General features: G+C 42.1%; 1 protein-coding gene across 1 annotated transcript; it reads left to right on the top strand.

Moving 5' to 3' along the window:
• The first annotated feature begins 9,742 nt into the window (after nt 1–9,742).
• qpct (glutaminyl-peptide cyclotransferase) lies at nt 9,743–18,557 on the top strand. Its single transcript, XM_046366658.1, has 7 exons — nt 9,743–9,919; nt 12,379–12,525; nt 12,726–13,007; nt 13,538–13,705; nt 17,141–17,240; nt 17,347–17,463; nt 17,547–18,557. The coding sequence occupies exons 1-7, from the start codon at nt 9,803–9,805 to the stop codon at nt 17,723–17,725; spliced, it is 1,110 nt and encodes a 369-aa protein (XP_046222614.1). The 5' UTR covers nt 9,743–9,802; the 3' UTR covers nt 17,726–18,557.
• Nucleotides 18,558–22,506: the final 3,949 nt, after the last annotated feature.

Raw genomic sequence — 22,506 nt, 5'->3', positions numbered from 1 at the left:
GGATGACCAGCTAACTTGGCAGAGTGAGCCCACTGAAGAACAGCCAGACGAGTGGAAACAGGAACGAAAAGGAGGTTACTAGGACAAGCGCGCGGCGACGCAGTGTGCGTGAGTGCTTGCTTAACCTGTCTTTCAATTCCCCAGACTGTTAACCCGACAACACGCCCATAAGGAAGAATCCCCTCGGGATCAGTAGAAGCCACAGAAGAACTAAACAGACGGGATAAGGCATCAGGCTTGGTGTTCTTGCTACCCGGACGGTAAGAAATCACAAACTCGAAACGAGCGAAAAACAACGCCCAACGAGCTTGACGGGCATTAAGTCGTTTGGCAGAACGGATGTACTCAAGGTTCTTATGGTCTGTCCAAACGACAAAAGGAACGTCGCCCCCTCCAACCACTGTCGCCATTCGCCTAGGGCTAAGCGGATGGCGAGCAGTTCACGGTTACCCACATCATAGTTGCGCTCAGATGGCGACAGGCGATGAGAAAAATAAGCGCAAGGATGAACCTTATCGTCAGACTGGAAGCGCTGGGATAGAATGGCTCCCACGCCTACCTCTGAAGCGTCAACCTCGACAATGAATTGTCTAGTGACGTCAGGAGTAACGAGGATAGGAGCGGACGTAAACGTTCTTTTAGAAGATCAAAAGCTCCCTGGGCGGAACCGGACCACTTAAAACACGTCTTGACAGAAGTAAGAGCTGTGAGAGGGGCAGCAACTTGACCGAAATTACGAATGAAACGCCGATAGAAATTAGCGAAACCTAAAAAGCGCTGCAACTCGACACGTGACCTTGGAACGGGCCAATCACTGACAGCTTGGACCTTAGCGGAATCCATCTGAATGCCTTCAGCGGAAATAACGGAACCGAGAAAAGTAACGGAGGAGACATGAAAAGAGCACTTCTCAGCCTTTACGTAGAGACAATTCTCTAAAAGGCGCTGTAGAACACGTCGAACGTGCTGAACATGAATCTCGAGTGACGGAGAAAAAATCAGGATATCGTCAAGATAGACAAAAACAAAGATGTTCAGCATGTCTCTCAGAACATCATTAACTAATGCCTGAAAAACAGCTGGCGCATTGGCGAGACCAAACGGCAGAACCCGGTACTCAAAATGCCCTAACGGAGTGTTAAACGCCGTTTTCCACTCGTCCCCCTCTCTGATGCGCACGAGATGGTAAGCGTTACGAAGGTCCAACTTAGTAAAGCACCTGGCTCCCTGCAGAATCTCGAAGGCTGATGACATAAGGGGAAGCGGATAACGATTCTTAACCGTTATGTCATTCAGCCCTCGATAATCCACGCAGGGGCGCAGAGTACCGTCCTTCTTCTTAACAAAAAAGAACCCCGCCCCGGCCGGAGAGGAAGAAGGCACAATGGTACCGGCGTCAAGAGACACAGACAAATAATCCTCGAGAGCCTTACGTTCGGGAGCCGACAGAGAGTATAGTCTACCCCGAGGAGGAGTGGTCCCCGGAAGGAGATCAATACTACAATCATACGACCGGTGAGGAGGAAGGGAGTTGGCTCGGGACCGACTGAAGACCGTGCGCAGATCATGATATTCCTCCGGCACTCCTGTCAAATCGCCGGGTTCCTCCTGAGAAGTAGGGACAGAAGAAACGGGAGGGATGGCAGACATTAAACACTTCACATGACAAGAAACGTTCCAGGATAGGATAGAATTACTAGACCAATTAATAGAAGGATTATGACATACTAGCCAGGGATGACCCAAAACAACAGGTGTAAACGGTGAACGAAAAATCAAAAAAGAAATAGTCTCACTGTGGTTACCAGATACTGTGAGGGTTAAAGGTAGTGTCTCAAATCTGATACTGGGAAGATGACTACCATCTAAGGCGAACATGGGCGTAGGCTTCTCTAACTCTCTGAAAGGAATGTCATGTTTCCGAACCCATGCTTCGTCCATGAAACAACCCTCAGCCCCAGAGTCTATCAAGGCACTACATGTAGCACCCGAACCGGTCCAGCGTAGATGGACCGACAAAGTAGTACAGGATTTTGATGGAGAGACTTGAGTAGTTGCGCTCACCTGTAGCCCTCCGCTTACAGATGAGCTCTGGCTTTTACTGGACATGAATTAACAAAATGTCCAGCAACTCCGCAATAGAGGCACAGGCGGTTGGTGATCCTCCGTTCCCTCTCCTTAGTCGAGATGCGAATCCCTCCCAGCTGCATGGGCTCAGTCTCTGAGCCAGAGGAGGGAGATGGTTGCGATGCGGAGCAGGGAAACACCGTTGATGCGAGCTCTCTTCCACGAGCCCGGTGACGAAGATCTACCCGTCGTTCTATGCGGATGGCGAGAGCAATCAAAGAGTCCACATCTGAAGGAACCTCCCGGGAGAGAATCTCATCCTTAACCACTGCGTGGAGTCCCTCCAGAAAACGAGCGAGCAGCGCCGGCTCGTTCCACTCACTAGAGGCAGCAAGAGTGCGAAACTCAATAGAATAATCCGTTATGGACCGTTCACCTTGGCATAGGGAAGCCAGGGCCCTAGAAGCCTCCCTACCAAAAACTGAACGGTCAAAAACCCGAATCATCTCCTCTTTAAAGTTCTGGTACTTGTTAGAGCAATCAGCCCTTGCCTCCCAGATAGCTGTGCCCCATTCTCGAGCCCGGCCAGTAAGGAGTGAAATGACGTAAGCAACCCGAGCTCTCTCTCTAGAGTATGTGTTGGGTTGGAGAGAGAACACAATCTCACACTGCGTGAGAAAGGAGCGGCACTCAGTGGGCTGCCCGGAGTAGCAAGGTGGGTTATTAACCCTAGGTTCTGGAGTCTCGGCAGGCCAGGAAGTAACAGGTGGCACGAGACGAAGACTCTGGAACTGTCCAGAGAGGTCGGAAACCTGAGCGGCCAGGTTCTCCACGGCATGGCGAGCAGCAGACAATTCCTGCTCGTGTCTGCCGAGCATGGCTCCTTGGATCTCGACGGCAGTGTAACGAGCGTCTGAAGTCGCTGGGTCCATTCCTTGGTCGGTTCCTTCTGTCATGCAGGTGAAAGAGGACCCAAAAGCGACTTGGCGAAAACAGAGTCTTTAATCCAGTAAAGTAAATACAATCAAAAAACACAACTTTCACTCGAAATGACGAGGACAACTGGAGACTACAGACTCAGACACCTGCTCACCACGCAGCATCTGAGGAAAACACGACACGACAGGGCGATACACAAACAAAGCACGGTGAATTCTAGACAAGGAACCGACAGGGCAGAAACGAATAACAAGGAGAGAAATAGGGACTCTAATCAGGGAAAAGGATCGGGAACAGGTGTGGGAAGACTAAATGATTGATTAGGGGAATAGGAACAGCTGGGAGCAGGAACGGAACGATAGAGAGAAGAGAGAGCGGGAGAGTGAGAGAGGGAGGGGGAGAGAGAGGGATAGAAAGAGGGAAAGAACCTAATAAGACCAGCAGAGGGAAACGAATAGAAGGAGAAGAACAGGGACAAGGCATGATAATCAATGACAAAACATGACAATTTTAGTTAGCAGCTGTTAGTATCTAATCTTGTGGATCCCTTAATTCTACATTTCTATAGAGATATGGCACATTATTTAACGTGTATTTCAGACATTTCAAGATCCAGAGAAGAGGGTCCTGTACAGCCGTGTTTGAAAACATTTCCCAGAACTCGGCATGGTATTAGGAAAAGGGCTTTCAACAGCTCCTGGTATAAAGACATTTCATGGCTTGAATATTCTGTAAATCAAGATTCTACTTGTTGTTTCGCCTGTAGGCATTTTTCTCTGCCCAATACACCTGAATCTGCCTTCACATCACAGTTAGGGTTTTGTAACTGGAAAAAGGCTCAGTTTAAAGATTCTGGGTTTAAGCTCCATTCAAAGGCAGAGCATCATATCAATGCTACATATGCTTGGAATCAGTATAAAAGGGCTATTGACAGCAACTCATCAATGTTAGATGTCGTCATAAATGAGAACCGGAAAAAGAAAGTGGAGGAAAACTGTACTTTACATTAAAACAACTGCAGATGTGCTCCTATTAACTGCCACTCAAAATATAGCGCAGAGAGGTCATCGAGAGTCTGATGACTCTCACAGCAAGGGTCATTTTTTGACAATCTTAGAAGAAATAGCAAAGCATGACCCTCTCATAGAGAAAAGGATGAATGCATTTGGCAATGCTAAGTACACAAGCCACCAAATCCAGAACAAAGTTCTTGGGGGTTTAGCTGAGATGGTACAAAGTGAAATAATAAGAGAAGTAAAAGAAAGCGAAGTGTTTCGTGTAATTGCAGATGAAATCAAAGGTGTAAAGAAAAAAGGTACTATTACAACGGGGACATCCACGAAGGTTTTTTACACTTTCAGTCAGCTGAAAACTTAGATGCAGCAGGTCTCACAAAATTGATTGCCTTGAAAAACATGGTCTGGACTACAGAAATAATCTTGTGGGGCAAGGCTATGATGGTGCATCCATCATGAGTGGAAAGCATTCTGGTGTGTCTGCACGGATTAAAAACAGTGCAAGATTTGAATGTTATGTGCACTGTAATGCACATGGTTTGAATCTGTAAAATCAGTGCCTGAGGCAGTTTATGTTTTTGCTCTCCTGCAGAAGCTTTATAACGTTGTATCTGGCTCGTACGTTCATCTCAAGTGGCTTGCAGTTCAGAAAGAGCCGTATCCACAGCAGCAGCCCAGGGAACTACGGAGACTTACGGATGTGAGGTGGGCATGCAGATACATGGTATGCCGTAATCTGAGGGACAGGCTTCCAGAAGTTTTGAGAGTGCTACAGGATATCGCACTTGAAAATAGTGGTGATAGATCAGTGGAGGCAAGGGGCCTTCTTTCTCAGATAGATTTACATTTCATAGGGTTTTTGGTTACCTTTTGTAAAGTGCTTGGTGATGCCAAATGTCTTTCTGACATGCTCCAATCAAGCTCTCTTGACCTAGCAAGGGCTGTGGACCTAGTAGGTGCCCTTACAGACACATTACAGGACTACAGAAGTGAGGGTTATTTTGGAGACCTATGGAAAGAGGTTGAAGAGATTGCAGAGCCCTGCAAAATAAGTGTACAAACAGTATGTAAAAGATAGCCTAAAACAAGCGTAAGATTTAATGCCTCATTGATGAGCACTGTAGGACAGAAAAATAGTGACCAAAGTGATGGTGAGAGCTTCCAAAGAGCTGTCTTTTATCAGGTGCTTGACAGTCTCACAGCTGAGCTGCAGAGGCGTTTTTCAAAGAAGAATTGCGAGATAATGCAAGGGGTCCAGTCTCTCACCCCAAAGACTACAACATTCTGGAATGAAGAGTCTCTGCTTGCCTTTGCTCAGACCTTTGAGTCGGATTTAGATGACCTCAAACACGAGGCTCATCAAACCAGGCGGCTTCTTGATAGGGGAGAGAAAAGTGGAAGGGACTGACCGTCTACTCTCCTTGACTTTGTTGTGTTTCTAGAACCTTATAAAAAGAGGTCTTCCATGAGCTATTTAGACTTTGTAAGATTTCTGTTGTTACACCAGTCAGCAGTGTTTCTTGCGAGAGAAGCTTCTCAGCTTTGGAACTGATTAAAACCCACCTAAGGACAATTCCAAAACGTTTCTTTGCTATTAGTTAACATAATATATATGAGCATAAATATGATACTGTAAGTTTGTCCATTTCAAGTCCATTTCTGCTTGATACCTGGTATGTCAAATTGCAGTGTGTTTTTGGGTAAATGTACTTTTTTGTAAATGTATGTACCACACAAATGCTATCTTATCTCCTTGGTGCTTGAGCTTTATTTTCTGAAAATATGTTGGACATTCAACACTTGAAGACCCAGATTATATACTCACAAAAACAGAGTGACCCAAGTCTCTCCAGTGAGTACAGTGTGTGTGTGAGTGTGTGTGTGAGTGAGTGAGTGAGTGAGTGAGTGAGTGAGTGAGTGAGTGAGTGAGTGAGTGAGAAAGAGAGAAAGAGAGAGAGAAAGAGAGAGAGAAATTGAGCTGCAGTTCCGAGGTAGAGACACTGACTATTCATAGTATTTTAAAGAATTCTTGTGAAGTAACCCAATCTGCCACATTGAAGAACTCCAGGTTAAGTGAATCATAGGAATCATAGGATTCATTCATGCTCCTTAGATGTCAGGTTAGGGTTACACACACATTTTCTGTCATGGTCTATGGACCCCCTGAAGTAGCCTTAGCCACCCCCTGGCCACCCCAACTCTAATCCATAGAGAATGATAGAGGACACTTCTTTGTATCTATCCCATGTGGCATCTGCATACGGGCAGCAAATTTAAGGCGATCTAGTAGTCAATTTTCTTCTACTACTTCTATAATTTGGAAAACAAACTGACAGTGTGCTTACTGCCACCTGGAGTGTGTTGTTTCAACAGGTATAAAGCCAAGGTTGGCGATTTACTGCTACCCGCAGTAATGGAATGTTTGCGCACGATCATAATTAATTGGCTGATCCCTCCTGATGACCCAGATATAATTATGTGATCCTTCCCACTATGGGGGTGAATGTTAAAACGTTTAAACGAAGTTGGGATCCTTAATGTTATGAAAAATCCCTCACCGAAAAACAAAGTTCATTTGTCCCCCCCCCCCCCCACCCACTTAATTAAAAGCACAGTGCAGTTATCACAAAAACATATTATTTTCTGTGTTTTGATTGATAGGCTATAAAGGCCTGGGAAAGTTGTGTAATTCAAATAAAACCATAAAAGAAGATGCAAACTTTAGGCTACATTCGTGAATTTGCAAGGCATGTAAAATAATACATTTCGAGATGCAGAATACCAAAACTCTCTCCACCTCGCGCTGGCCTGCCTTCTCTGACTCCTTGTTATTGTTGCAACGGTGTGTTCAGTCTTCGGACTGTTGCGTGTAGAATATAATAGCCTATTCATGGCACCGATGTCGCCGGGACACAGAGGCACGGGGTAGCCTAATCTTCGTTTTTGCCTCATAATATTAAATTACAGTAGGCTACCGGTAGCCTTTATCGATTACGCCTTTCAGACATAATGAAATTGAATGCGCCTCGGCTACAGCAGGTTTGTTTGTTTGTCCATCTTTTAGGATAGGCTGTTTTTAAATGACGACACAAACCCTTCTCTGGACATATGAACATGCATTGATTTTACTTTTCTGTAAAGGAATGAAAATTCTGAAGCGGGACTAACATCCATCACTAGGCGATCAGAACTGTCAATCAAATAATTGTGAGCTGCAGCGCGCAGCCTGCCTTGCTGCCTACGCGCAGAACAATCTCCTAAAAACGTGTACTAAACAAAAATATAAACGTTTCATGTAAAGTGTTGGTCCCATGTTTCATGAGATGAAATCAAATATCCCAAAAATGTTCCATAGGTACAAAAATATGATTGCTATCAAAACATTTGTTTAAATCCTTGTTAGTGAGCATTTCTCCTTTGCCAAGATAATTCATCCACCTGACAGGTGTGGAATATCAAGAAGCTGATTAAACGTTATGATCATTACACAGGTGCACCTTGTGCTGGTGATTTTTTTTTAAAGGACACTAAAATGTGCAGTTGTGTCACACAACGCCACAGATGTCTCATGTTTTAAGGGAGTGTGCAATTGGTATGCTGACTGTAGAAATGTTCACCAGAACTGTTGCCAGATAATTTAATGTTTATTTCTCTACCATAAGCCGCCTGTAATGTCATTTTAGAGGCCAACTCACCAGACATGTCACCCATTGCGCATGTTTGGGATGCTCTGGATCGACATGATCGACAGCGTGTTCCAGTTCCCGCCAATATCCAGCAACGCACAGCCATTGAAGAGGAGTGGAACAACATTCCACATGCCATAATCAACAGCTTGATCAACTCTATGTGAAGTAGATGACACGCTGCATGAGGCAAATGGTTGTCACATCAGATACTGACTGGTTTTCAGATACACATACCAAGCTTTTTGTTAAGTTTTCTGTGACCAACATATGCATATATGTATTCACAGTTATGTGAAATCCATATATTCTTATATGAACTGTAACTCAGAAGAAACCTTAAAATGTGTCACGTTCTGACCTTTATTTCCTTTGATTTGTCTTTATTTAGTATGGTCAGGGCGTGAGTTGGGGTGGGCAGTCTATGTGTGTTTTTCTATGTTTTTCCATTTCTATGTTTGGCCTGATATGGTTCTCAATCAGAGGCAGCTGTTTATCGTTGTCCATGATTGAGAACCATATTTAGGTAGCCTGGGTTTCAATGTTGGTTTGTGGGTGTTTGTTTCCGTGTCTGTCACCACACGGGACTGTTTCGGTTTGGTTTTCGTTCATGTTCACATTTATTGTTTTGAAGTTCTAGTGTTCAGTTTATGTTTTTTAAAAACGATATTGACACTTACCACGCTGTGTTTTGGTCCGATCCCTGCTACACCTCTTCAGACGAAGAGGTGGAAATCTGCCTCTTCGTCTTGTTGTGTTAAATACCGTGACTTACCAAGACATTTAGTAGAAATAAAACATATCTAGCTACCATACCATAAAAAACAGCACAGCAACACATCAATCAGCGATGTTTATTATTAGGAAAAAACACTAAATGTTTTGCCCTAGCAGAATTCTGTTACTTATTTTTTTAAGTTACCATGTCTATGTCTAATGGGTTGCGGTAGATATAACTTCATTGCCCAGCCCTAGCGGTCACATGTTGTAGAACTATTATTCTGTCATGTAAATTTGTGGAATTTAATGATTTTTTCTTATAATTTTAACAGGGGAAAAAATTATTTAAACGGCTGTTTAAACATTACGCAACATTTTCAATTTGTCACATCCTTCCTACCCACCCAGTTGACTACTTTAAAATTGAGTAAGTCCTCAAAGGTGCTGCCCATGCTAAGACCATTGTTTTGGCAATAGAGTCCTCTATCTATCTCTATGCTCAAACCCAACCCCACACTAACTTTGTCTGCTGATAGCCACAGCAAGCACTAGGCAACAGCTAACTAGACCACTGGTATTCAATCAATGTAAAGAGACATACCTTTCCTAATTGTGCCAATTCTTGCTTCAATGCAACGATCTGTCTTTCCATAAATCGTGACTTCAAAACAGGAAACCTTTTCCAAAATAGCTGCAATACGATATGACACGTGAGATACAACAACTGTTACACAATTAGCGAAATAATGCCACAATCGTACTGATTGCAACTGTATTAGTGAGTAATGTTTTGTCATTTGTAGAAGTCGGACTCGGCACTTCCTGGTCTACAGAAGAGACCCACGTGAGATGAGACCAAGTGCCAGTTGGGGGTGCTTTCACAATGACAGTCTATTCCCGCGCCACATCAAATCAAGCGGGAGATCAAGGCACTGCATACGCTGTTCTCGCTGCGCAGTTCAGTTCCCACAGTTTGATTACTTTACTATAGGAAAGTAGGCTAATTGAAATATCTCAAATGTAAATTATGAATTCACTTGGAAAGGCTATGCTTACATTTGAACCTATAATTGTTTACTTGTATTGTTTGATTACCATGCCTCATAAAATGCAGATACATGTATAGATGCAAGCTTTTCTGATCTAATATGTTTTTATCAGCTAAATCGAATTGAAGCCTTCACAACAAATCAAACTTGAAACCAAAAAGGCAAATTCACATAAATAGACCATCTGCTCTGTGGCGCCTTGGGATAAAAAAAAAAAAAAACAGTGACGCCTGTAAAATGCCTCTGGTCCTCCCTCATGTTTTTCACATGATCCGAGATTACACTGAGGAGAAGCTTTGAATGTTCAGTGAGAGAAACCGCCGCGATGACTGAACGTCGCTCCAGTCCGCGTATACATTTATTTTATGTAGTGAGCATTTGTGCAACATTTATCGATAATATCAATGGACAGAGAGCACAGGTCCCATGGACACAAGATAAGGTAGGCTACAAAAAATATTACAGTACACGGTTCAATGATTGTGTGCATGTTCTTGTTGCTTTTATCAAAACAAAAAAAGTTATTACTAAATTCCTCCTTTCTATTGCATAACATATTTGATTGATATAGCCTACATTCATTTAGAATATGTCACAAAGTTGTAATTTTCTAAAGAGACAGGTGGGCAAAAAGGCAATGAATGACTAAGGAGAGATGATAGTAGACAGGCAGTCTTGAGAATGTTTGCATTTCAATTTATATATATTTAATAATATTGCAAATCATTTATTTTCACAGGTTTGTAATTTAAATAAAATAATCAATTCAAAAATAACAATAAACCACAGTTTGTTTTTACAACTCTCACCTCAAATGCCATTTAATGCATCCTTAATAGGCCTACACTTCATTTGCAAGAGATGTGTAATTTCTTTGATATAAAGGGTGCTTGGCCATTCAGGTCCCATGTTGTTCATCCTCTCTTCTCTTTGTCTCGTTGCTATAGCAGCACAGTCATCATTGATCCACCAATTGCAGATCTTGATATTTATAGATCTAAAGTGGAGCCCCTTTTAACCCTTTCTTAGATCAATGTGTGAGCCCATTCCCTTAAAGCACACCTCTTAGAAAGAGATATTGCAATACTGTATCCCCACAGTGTTGTTTTTAGGTCTCTGTGATCAAACCATGCGGATGGTTGGCAGAGAAATGACAAGAGTAGGCCTATGCAGGGCATGTAATCCTATAACAAAACATGATTGTGACCAATTGAAATATTATCACCAGATTCATAACCAGTGTATTACTGTTTTTCATTGGTTAATAGACCATGTGTAAATATGTTATTAGCCCACACTGTTATTACCTTTTGCAATGGAACCTGCTAAATGGAGAGAGAAGAAAGACCATGCTCTGTTCATGTTGATGTTGAACTTTCAGTCTGAGCCCCAGAGAACCCAGACATCAGTTTCATAACACAGATCCATCTCCTCAGCCAGATCACCTCATGCAAATTATACACTGAAACCATAGAGAGCTGCTGATCTTCAGAGCACAGTTCAGGCTACAGGGGAAGGCTGTTGAAATGGTGGTGTTATTCTCTTATTCACCATCTTTTCTACCACTTACTGTCCTGGCGCTCAGTCCCAGTTACCAGGACAACAGAGGATCACTGCACAAGAGGCAGGTGAACTTTGAGACCAAACAAAAACGATCGGGGCAGGTGGAACGGAATATGATCAATACCTTGTGTCCATGGGTTTCTTCCTAGAATGCTATTAAGGCTTATTTTGTGGACTTGTTTGTTTTTCTCCCTCATCATCAAGCCTACAAAATACTCGTGATATGCTTTGTCGTCCAAGGTATGAAAATCTTTCCATCATTTATCTATGGGAGGCTACCTGTGAGAGGCAGGGGAAATGTATTAGCAAGCACCCTTCATATTTCTGAGCTGCCTGCTTGCATACCTTTCACACAAGCCGCAGCTGTAGTAACCTGCCAGTTTATTTAAAACCTTCAATCATGTTTCCTGGATCTGTGATCGCTTCTCGTCTCCTGAAATGTCTCGCAGCAAAGGTGCTCGAGTTCACTACAGGCATACACAATCTTGTCAAATCAGTCATGAACAGTCTTGTCAAACCATAAATGTACACAGAGACACAGAGTGTATCATTCCTATACGAAAACAAGAATAAACTAGCTCACTTGCATCACTTTGGATTGTTCAATTGTTGGGTAACCTTGGGGTTTTCAACGATTGGTTAACCTTGTCTAATGATGTAGCTTGGGTACTGTGACAGCAACAAAAAACAAAAACAATCTCTGTGCAAATGGACCAATAAAGCAAATATTGTGTTGTATTGTAGCTTGTCTTGGTAGACATCAGCCAGACACACTATACAAATGATTGTATAGCAAGGTGTAAACCGAGAGTTTGAAACCATACAGTAGCCTATATCCTGAACTCTAGATATTCGACAAAGCTACAGTATATTAAGAGACTGTGATGATCTATGTGTCATGTGTATTTCCTGCCTAGCCTGTTCCTCAATTTGAATGCATCACTAGAGAGTTTCCCTTTCTCCATTTTAAAGATGTGCAAGTTGCAACTGTAGCGCAATGTTCTTTCACGGTGTTTTAAACTGTATATTTCCATTTGCACACTGTAGATATTGGAACAAGGTCGTAGTGATTAGCCATGGTCTTAGTTTCCCTGCATGGCTGTCTTTGTTAATCGCTTTCTGAGAGGTTGAACTAATCTACCTCGGCTGAACTGATTGTGATTAATGAGGAGCATCCCTGGTGCCTCTTTCAATGACAGCCTCTCTGCCAGGGCCTCTGTCTCAACTAAACAGGTGGTAATGAAGAAAAGCCACTTGTTCCTGTCCTCATGGTTGTCAGAGCACCCCTAATCCTGATTATCTTGTGCTTTCTTCTCTCTTCTCCACTTGTCTGTCTAGATCAGCCACAAGCCCAGCACCCTCAGCTCCAGTGACATCACCAGGGTCCTGTCACACACAGACCTGAACCAGATGTGGCAGAGGGACCTCAGGCCTCTGCTAGTGACACGGTACCCCAACTCTGCAGGCAGCCTGGCAGCGCAACAGGTCGGTATCCCCATGGCTGACAGCATGAACAATCGACTGTGTGCAGTCTACTTATGTCATTGGCGTGATTAGACTTGTCAGTGTATGTAGGAGAGGGGGTTTAGTCACTTCTTTTTAGTCAGTTACCGGGATAAACGTTTCCCAATGTGTTCCCCAATGCTTTGTCTATTTAATTGTGCAACATGTCTGTCTCCCACTAGCACATCAAGAGCACTCTGGGTTCTCTGAGGGCAGGCTGGGATGTTAAGGAGGACAAGTTTGAGTCACACACCCCTTATGGTCCCATGACCTTCAACAACATCATTGCTACCCTCAACCCTTCCGCCAAGCGTCGTCTGGTGCTGGCGTGCCACTATGACTCCAAGTACTACCCTCCCCAGTGGCATGGGCGTGAGTTCCTGGGTGCCACGGACTCAGCTGTGCCCTGTGCCATGATGTTGGAGCTGGTACGGGCTCTGGACCAGGAGCTGAAGACTCTGAAGGTGGGGAAAGGTTTAGAATTTTCTCATGTGTCCACTTTAGTCTGTACAATAATTTATGTTTGAAAAGCAATATTAGATCAGAAAAGTTTGTAAAAACTCACTCAAAGTTTTTACACACCTGTAGCCAAGATCAACAAAGAATTGAGAGATGAGAGATGAAAAGAGATGGACATAGCTGTCACAGAGCCTCCTCACATTTACATTTACAATTTTGCTGTTTGTGCTGTCCTGCTCCATGGGTCAGCTGTCCTCAATCTGAGGGGATGGGTCCTGAGTGACAGGGGCAGCCATAGGGTCAGGCTAGGGGACCTGTTTATCTGACACTACAGACAGTGGCAAAGGCCACCCTGAATTGACAAACTGAATACCGATTTCTTCATAGCAGTGTTTTGTTTAAACCAGTAGGTGGCAGCAAAGCTAAAAGTTCAAACCAGTAGTTCCCCAAGTACTGTTTGCAGTGACTAATAAACATCTCTTTCACTTTCTGGCCACCACCTCTCTTTTTCTCTCTCCCGCTCATCTCCTACCAGGGATCCAATCCCAACCTGTCTCTCCAGCTGTTGTTCTTTGATGGAGAGGAGGCTCTGTTCCAGTGGACCTCTACAGACTCCCTGTACGGCTCCCGCCACCTGGCCCAGACGATGGAGAACACAGCACACCCACCTGGAGCCACAGACACCAACCAACTGCATGGCATTGTATGTCAGGCATTACAGGCATATATTCAAACAACTAAGCACAAATTCAGCCAATTCAGCACATGGGGACCTAATATTCACCCAGTTGCAGTGCCATCTTAAAGCATCTGTCCTTCATATGTTTGATTTATAAACATCTTTCAGCCTTGACAAGCAACCATTAGGGAGGCTTGAGTAGTGGAATATATTTGGACATTTATCATGCCATCTACAATAACATTATGTCAAATAAATATAAGATGTGTTATTCGGTATTCTTGCCGTATCCTAGCTATGGAGAGCTAGTACTACTGTTGTTTAAACAAGTAGAGCACCTTTCCTGTCAGGGAAGAGATAAAGGAGACTGTTTCAGAGAGGCTCATAGTCCCGCAGTGAGGTATGTGTGTGTTTTAGAGAGGGACCATGAATTTGGCATGGTGCCAGTGTTCAGGACTAGCGCCAGAATGAGTCAGTTGGATGGGCATTTTCTGACTGGGGTGGGTGGGTGGGGGGGGCTAAAGACATAATTTAACTATACAAATATATTACCTTTTAATGTGGCATGAACACAACCAGTCATGATGTATTTGTCTGTCTGTCAAACAAATCACTTCAATCACTTCACTAGGTTACCTTCGCACGTTCTTCCAAAATAATTCCATAACAGAGAACATGTTTATCTGACACTACAGACAGTGACACTGAACTCACCAACTTTCCTTAAATTCACAAGTGGCTGAAACAATCTCACCGGAGAAGCATCCAAGCGAGAAAAACAGTTCCCTGAGTCTTACTGTATGTAGCCCATGTATCTGATGCTGTCTGGCCAAAAAGAGTACAACATGCCAGACACATGGGCTACACATACAAATCTCGTACACAGATTTGCTGATGTTATCGCAGGTGCAACGAAATGCTTGTGTTTCTGGCTCCAACAATACAGTGATACATAGCAATACAGCAATACAGTAATACCTAGCAATACAAAACAATACAGCAATACAAAACTACACAGCAATACAGTAATACCTAGCAATACAGCATTACACTGGATGTCATAAGGTGAATGCACCAATTTGTAAGTCGCTCTGGATAAGAGCGTCTGCTAAATGACTTAAATGTAAATGTATGTACCTAGCAATACAGCAATACAAAACAATACAGTAATACAGCAATACAAAACAGCAATACCTAGCAATACAAAACAATACAGCAATACCTATTAATAAAAAATAATAGAGCAATACAGTAATACCTAGCAATACAAAACAATAAAGCAATACAGCAATACCTAGCAATACAAAACAATACAGCAATACAGCAATACCTAGCAATACAAAACAATACAGCAATACAGCAATACAGCAATACCTAGCAATAAAAAACAATACAGCAATACAAAACAATCCAGTAATACCTAGCAATACAGCAATACAAAACAATACAGAAATACCTAACAATACAAAAACAATACAGCAATACAGTTATACAAAACAATACAGTAACACAAAACAATACAGTAATACCTAGCAATACAAAACAGCAATACAAAACAATACAAAAAACAATACAATACAGCAATACAAAACAATACAGTAATACATATTAATAAAAAACAATACAGCAATACAAAACAATACAGTAATACCTAGCAATACAAAAACGGCAATACCAAACAATACAAAACAATACAGCAATACAAAACAATACAGCAATACCTAGCAATAAAAAACAATACAGCAATACAAAACAATACAGTAATACCTAGCAATACAAAACAATACAGAAATACAATAATACAGCAATACCTCGCAATAAAAAAATAATACAGCAATACAGTAATACCTAGCAATACAAAACAATAAAGCAATACAAAACAATACAGCAATACAGCAATACCAATACAAAACAATACAGCAATACAGTAATACAAAACAATACAGCAATACCTAGCAATAAAAAACAATACAGCAATACAGCAATACCTAGCAATACAAAACAATACAGCAATACCTAGCAATAAAAAACAATACAGCAATACAAAACAATACAGTAATACCTAGCAATAAAAAACAATACAGCAATACAGTAATACCTAGCAATACAAAACAATACAGCAATACCTAGCAATACAAAACAATACAGCAATACAATAATACAGCAATACAAAACAATACAGCAATACCTCGCAATAAAAAAATAATACAGCAATACAGTAATACCTAGCAATACAAAACAATAAAGCAATACAAAACAATACAGCAATACAGCAATACCTAGCAATACAAAACAATACAGCAATACAGTAATACAAAACAATACAGCAATACCTAGCAATAAAAAACAATACAGTAATACCTAGCAATAAAAAAACAATACAGCAATACAAAACAATACAGCAATACCTATTAATAAAGAAATAATACAGCAATACAGTAATACAAAACAATAAAGCAATACAAAACAAATACAAAACAATACAGCAATACAAAAAAAAAAATAATACAAATACAGCAATACAAAACAATACAGTAATACCTAGCAATACAGCAATACCTAGCAATACAGCAATACAGCACAGCAATACAATACAGCAATACAAAACAATACAGTAATACCTAGCAATACAAAACAATACAGCAGTACAAAACAGCAATACAGCAATACAAAACAATACAGCAATACAAAACAATACAGTAATACCTAGCAATAAAAAACAATACAGCAATACAAAACAATTCAGTAATACCTAGCAATACAGCAATACTAAACGATACAAAACAATACAGAAATACAATAATACAGCAATACAAAACAATACAGCAATAAAAAAACAATACAGCAATACAAAACAGCAATGCAAAACAATACAGCAATACCTAGCAATAAAAAACAATACAGCAATACAAAACAATACAAAACAGCAATACAAAACAATACAGCAATACCTAGCGATACAAAACAATACAGCAATACAAAACAGTAATACAAAACAATACAGTAATACCTAGCAATACAAAACAATACACACATAATCCAAAAAGTAAAAAGGAAGAAATGAAGAAATATCAGACTAATACAGAGAGGGGCACTGTTTTCACTAGGTCGGATGGTTTATCTGAGATTGATGCGTCTTTCTATCGGAGCCCGTCTTGGTCAAATAAATTATCAATATTTAATTTGGACAGGCAAGGACGTACTAGAGGGCCGGCCCTCTAAGCCCACCCATAATACCGGCCCTGGTAGTGTTTCACGTGGTGGAAAGCATGATGTCATCCTACATTTCAAAGCTTCGAGGTAGTGAACTTTTAGGGAGTTATCTCCAGGCTTTAGAGAATTACTTTCCCATGAGACCTGGCTGGTGGACCCTCTCACACACTGACCTGAGGGGATCCTTTGTCTTCAATTTCTTCCTCTCCTCACTCTCCTCTTCCCTTCTTTCTCCCTCTCCTCCAGGACCTGTTTTTGCTCTTAGACTTGATTGGAGGCCCCAGCCCACGCTTTGGCAACCAGTTCCCCAACACTGCCCGGTGGCTCACCAGAATGCAGAACATCGGTGAGCACTCACTCTCTGTTCTGTTATTCTATCAGCCTCTGGCTGTCTCTCTCTCTCATATTAGCTAAGCCATTTGCACTATGTTGAATGTTCCTTCTCTTTTCAGAGCGTCGTTTGCACAACACGGGCCACCTGAAGGACCATCCAAACGATGTACAGTACTTCTGGCCCGGTATGCCTGTGGGTCCGGTGCAGGATGACCACATGCCATTCCTCAACAGAGGTAAACTAACACACTGGGTCTGACATACGCTTGGCTGTGTTCTGTAGGGTACTAATGAGATTTGTATTCTGGTTTATTTTCAGGTGTGCGTGTCCTCCATCTCATCCCCACCCCCTTCCCCTCTGTGTGGCACACGTTTGATGACAACGAGCAGAACCTGGACCGCTCCACCATCGAGAACCTCAACAAGATCCTGCAGGTGTTCGTGCTGGAGTACCTCAACATGACACCTCAAGCCCTGAATCCCCAAAATGCCCCCTAAATGTTAGGGCTTCCCTGGTTCTATTGGGGCCCCTTAACACAGCTCTCTCTTCACACACAAACACACACACACACACAGCTCTATCAATGCTCTGTCCCTAGCCTGCAGACTTCCCTAAAGGATCTTCTGTGTCTGCTTCCACAGTGCTCTCTCTATGTCCCTACTTCCCCTTCTCTTTCTGAGGAGCCATGCTTTGTGCTAATGTATGTGCCCCACTAGCCAGGAGGAAGAGAGAGAGATGCAGATAGATTAACAAGATAAACATTGATTACTAGCTCCATACCTTGTGGCTTGTGGCCTTGCTATTGTGTTATTTCTGTTTTAATACTGGTACATTACGGTCTGCCTTCTATCGGATAGTCCAAGCTGATAATAGGCAATACAAAGAGGCCTCTACCCCTGCATTCCAGAGGGATGGTGATCATTTCGATATTAATTGGAGGGGGGTTTGGAACAGCTGTGGCAGGAGACAGTGGCTCATGTCGGTGCATTAATGTAGAGCCTGACGTCATTCCTAGAAGCCTTGTAATTCTATATCACACAAACAACTGATGGGGCCCTCGCTCTCTGTATCTGAACGTACATGGCATTACACTGTCCACTTTATATTAGCATAGAAAAACTTGCTGAGGTCAGGAGATAATATCTATATTTGTATTGTTAATACGTGATCCTTATACCCTACTAGGTCAGATGGAAATTTAAGTTGAAAAGCCTGCTGTGTTTTTATGACAATATTCGCCACATGTTGATGCTGATCTTGGAATAATACACACTGCCAAATGTGTACTACCTTCGAGTCAGAAATAAATGTTGATCCAAAAAATAAGAATAATGCCTCTCCACACGTCCTGTTGACCTTTGAAGATCTTGTTTTTTGCTTTGGTCGTCGCTGCCAGTAGAGTTAAACGAAAGCGGTTGACATTGTTTGTGTGACAGCAGGTCAGAGCACTGAGCATACAGTTGAAGTCGGAAGTTTACATACACTTAGGTTGGAGTCATTAAAACTCTTTTTTTCCAACCACTCCACAAATTTCTTGTTAACAAACGATAGTTTTGGCACGTCAGTTAGTACATCTACTTTGTACATGACAAGTAATTTTTCCAACAATTGTTTATCGACAGATTATTTGGTCTGGTTCAACCTTGGGAGCAATTTTGAAACGCCTTCAAGTATCAAGTTCATCTGTACAAACAATAGTGCGCAAGTATAAACACCATGGGACCATGCAGCCGTCATACATCTCAGGAAGGAGATGCGTTTTGTCTCCTAGAGATCAATGTACTTTGGTGCAAAAAGTGCAAATCAATCCCAGGACAACAGCAAAGGACCTTGTGAAGATGCTGGAGGACGCAGGTACAAAAGTATCTATATCCACAATAAAACAAGTCCTATATCGACAAAATCTGAAAGGCTACTCATCAATGAAGAAGCCACTGCTCCAAAACTGCCATAAAAAAGCCAGACTACGGTTTGCAACTGCACAACTGCAACTGACAAAGATCGTACTTTTGAAGAAATGTCCTCTGAACCGTTTGGCCATGATGACCCATCATTATGTTTGGAGGAAAAAGGGGGAGGCTTGCAAGCCGAAGAATACCATCCCAACAGTGAAGCATGGGGGTGGCAGCATCATGTTGAGGGGGTGCTTTGCTGCAGGAGAGACTGGTGCACTTCACAAAATAGATGGCATCATTAGAGAGGAAAATTATGTGGATATATTGAAGCAATATCTCAAGACATCAGTCAAGAAGTTAAAGCTTGGTCGCAAATGGGTCTTCCAAATGGACAATGACCCCAAGCATACTTCCAAAGTTGTGGCAAAATGGCTTCACAACAACAAAGTCGAGGTATTGGAGTGGCCATCACAAAGCCCTGACCTCAATCCTATAGAAAATGTGTGGGAAGAACTGAAAAAGTGTGTGCAAGCAAGGAGGCCTACAAACCTAACTCAGTTACACCTGAGTTACACCTCTGACAGGAGGAATTGGCCAAAATTCACCCAACTTATTGTGGGAAGCTTGTGGAAGGCTTCCCGAAACGTTTGACCCAAGTTAAACAATTTAAAAAGACAATGCTGCCAAATAGTAATTGAGTGTATGTAAACTTCTGACCCACTGGGAATGTGATGAATGAAATAAAAGCTTAAATAAATCACTCTTTACTATTATTCTGACATTTCACATTCTTAAAATAAAGTAGTGTCAGGAATGTCAGGAATTGTGAAAAACTGAGTTTAAATGTATTTGGCAAAGGTGTATGTAAACTTCCGGCTTCAACTGTAGGTGGCCTGTGCTGTACAGGATGAAGCACACGCTCCTATTGAAATCCTGTTCACAAACAGGAAGAGATGACAACTCTTTTTTCTCCTCAGGTCGGTCCAACTCTCAGATTAATTTTGTGCTCCGTGTGAATTGTGCGTCCCCCCCCCACCGTTCCTCATCCCCACCCTTTCTCCACCTCCTCACCCCATGTCCCCCTTCACCTCCCTCAGCCACTACAATGTAGCTGAGGGGCCTGCTCACCCCCCAGGCCTCCTCCATACAACAATCCCATAATTCAGTAATCCCATCAGGACCTCTCCTGAATTCCACGCTTCCCAAATCCTCTGGATTTACCACATTCCCTTGGGAAGGAATGTGGAGCTGCAGTAGGCTGCTACAGACTCCCCCTTTCAGTGCATTCAGACATATTTATGATGCCTAGCAACACTAGAGGACATATGCTGTGCCATGGGAGAGATTAAATGGTGTACTAACTGTTAAGACCCCATTTGTCAAACACTCATATCACTATCTGTGGCATGTTGTCATCATAACCTAAATATCAAACATAAACTCTACTTTACATTCTGAAGTGAAGTATGATCCCCTTCTCTGGATCTTAATATAGTTTTGTTATACAATAGTTTGTGATATTATTTTTTACTTAGCAACATAATACAGTACAAACACTTTCATTTGTGGATGCCTCACTCTCACCCCAGACACCTTTAATGAAGAGTTCACCCTTCTTCAACATCTCCTGGCCTTCATCATATTCCTGTGATATTACAGAATTCACTCTCCTTGGCCTCCCTTGGAGATTCGTGCCTGTGTTCTCTCACACACTAATTGTTCCCATCATGTCTCAGCAAGTTATACTCCACAACACCCCCACAATGGCTTTGTTTACCGTGGGTGTGGGATGTCCACAAATATAACTGGCATGCCGTGATGTGAGTGATTGCTCCCTTGATCCACCTACTCATCACAGCCCAACTTAGCCTTGTTATTGTAAATGAATTATTCCTGTTTGTGGTGGGTGGGTGGTGGGGTTATTCAAAGGGATCCGTATATCAGGATTCTTTCTCTGGTCCCTATTTTTTCATATTTTCTTTGTCTTTGTCCCCTCCCCCTCACTTGTTAGTGCCCTGATCAAACAGAGAACTCCCTGCCAGGCAAGTTTACAGGTAGTTACAGTCAAACAGGTCAAATCACCAGACTAGGTCTGGGTAACCTCTCAAATTACTCCAAAATCCTGTCTCATGCATTTTGTATCTCCTAGTCATAAACAAAACCTTTCCTGGTATGTTGTGCAGGTGGTCAGAAGTGTGTGTTTAAATCTGTGATCCAGACCTTTATTTATTTTCTATTTTATTTAACTAGGCAAGTCAGTTAAGAACAAATTCTTATTTACAATGACGGCCTTTCCCGGCCAAATCCTAACCTGGACGAAACTGGAACAATTGTGCACTGCCCTATGGGACTCCCAATCACGGCAGGTTGTGATACAGCTTGGAATCAAACCGGGGTCTGTAGTGACGCCTCTAGCACTGAGATGCAGTGTCTTAGACCGCTGCGTCACCCGGGAGCCTCCATCTTTCATTCCCTCTAACTTGAGGGAAGAGCATTGACACGCACCCTTGCTTCTCTAGTCCCTGTTGTTCAGTTTAGCAGGCATAATGAGCAGCATGTTCAAACAGGAAGGAGGAGAAAAAGCAGAATAGTACAGTAGAATAGTTTTGTGGTTTTTAGTATTTTATTGCCCGGCAGCAAAGTGATATGTGCTCAGGTGTAATTTAAGCTGATGATTAAAGTGTAGCTTGTACCTTCCAGCTGTGCAGTGGAGAGGGTTAGTAGGAGACTCTCCCTAGCAAGATGTGTTTTAGAGAGAGGGAAGGGGTTGAGGAAAATATATTGGGTTTGTATGAGAAACCATCTGTTGCTTAGGCCTTATTGCTATTGGTTACTCACTATGGCTACCTGTGGGAACAAAGACCATTACAACAGATACCCCCCTCATTCTGCTGTTTACTGAAAACACAGATACCACCCCATACTTTATGAATTACTGAATGGTACGACATTTTCACCCCTATGGCAAATAGAGTGACATGAAGTTCTGGCATTTCACAAAACAGGTCAAAAACGGTCAGGAAATAAACAATATAATACAGTTGTCTTTGTAAACTGTCACACCAAGCATAGGTTAACCTAACGTTGTCAGCTCTGAACGTCTTCACTCTGAACCTGAAATATACTGAACAAAAATATAAAACGCAACACGTAAAGTGTTGGTTTCATGTGCTGAAATAAAAGCACATTTTTAAAAAAATACCATCAAATTGATCAGAAATACAGTGTAGACATTGCTAATGTTGTAAATGACTATTGTAGCTGGAAACGGCTGATTCCCAATGGAATATCTACATAGGCGTACAGAGGCCCATTATCAGCAACCATCACTCCTGTGTTCCAATGGCACATTGTTTTAGCTAATCCAAGTTTATCATTTTAAA

The sequence above is a fragment of the Oncorhynchus gorbuscha genome, linkage group LG10 (assembly GCF_021184085.1).
Source record: "Oncorhynchus gorbuscha isolate QuinsamMale2020 ecotype Even-year linkage group LG10, OgorEven_v1.0, whole genome shotgun sequence".
Lineage (NCBI taxonomy): Eukaryota > Metazoa > Chordata > Actinopteri > Salmoniformes > Salmonidae > Oncorhynchus > Oncorhynchus gorbuscha.
The sequence above is the reverse complement of the archived record's forward strand: the minus strand, read 5'-3'. Positions and strand labels throughout refer to the sequence as shown.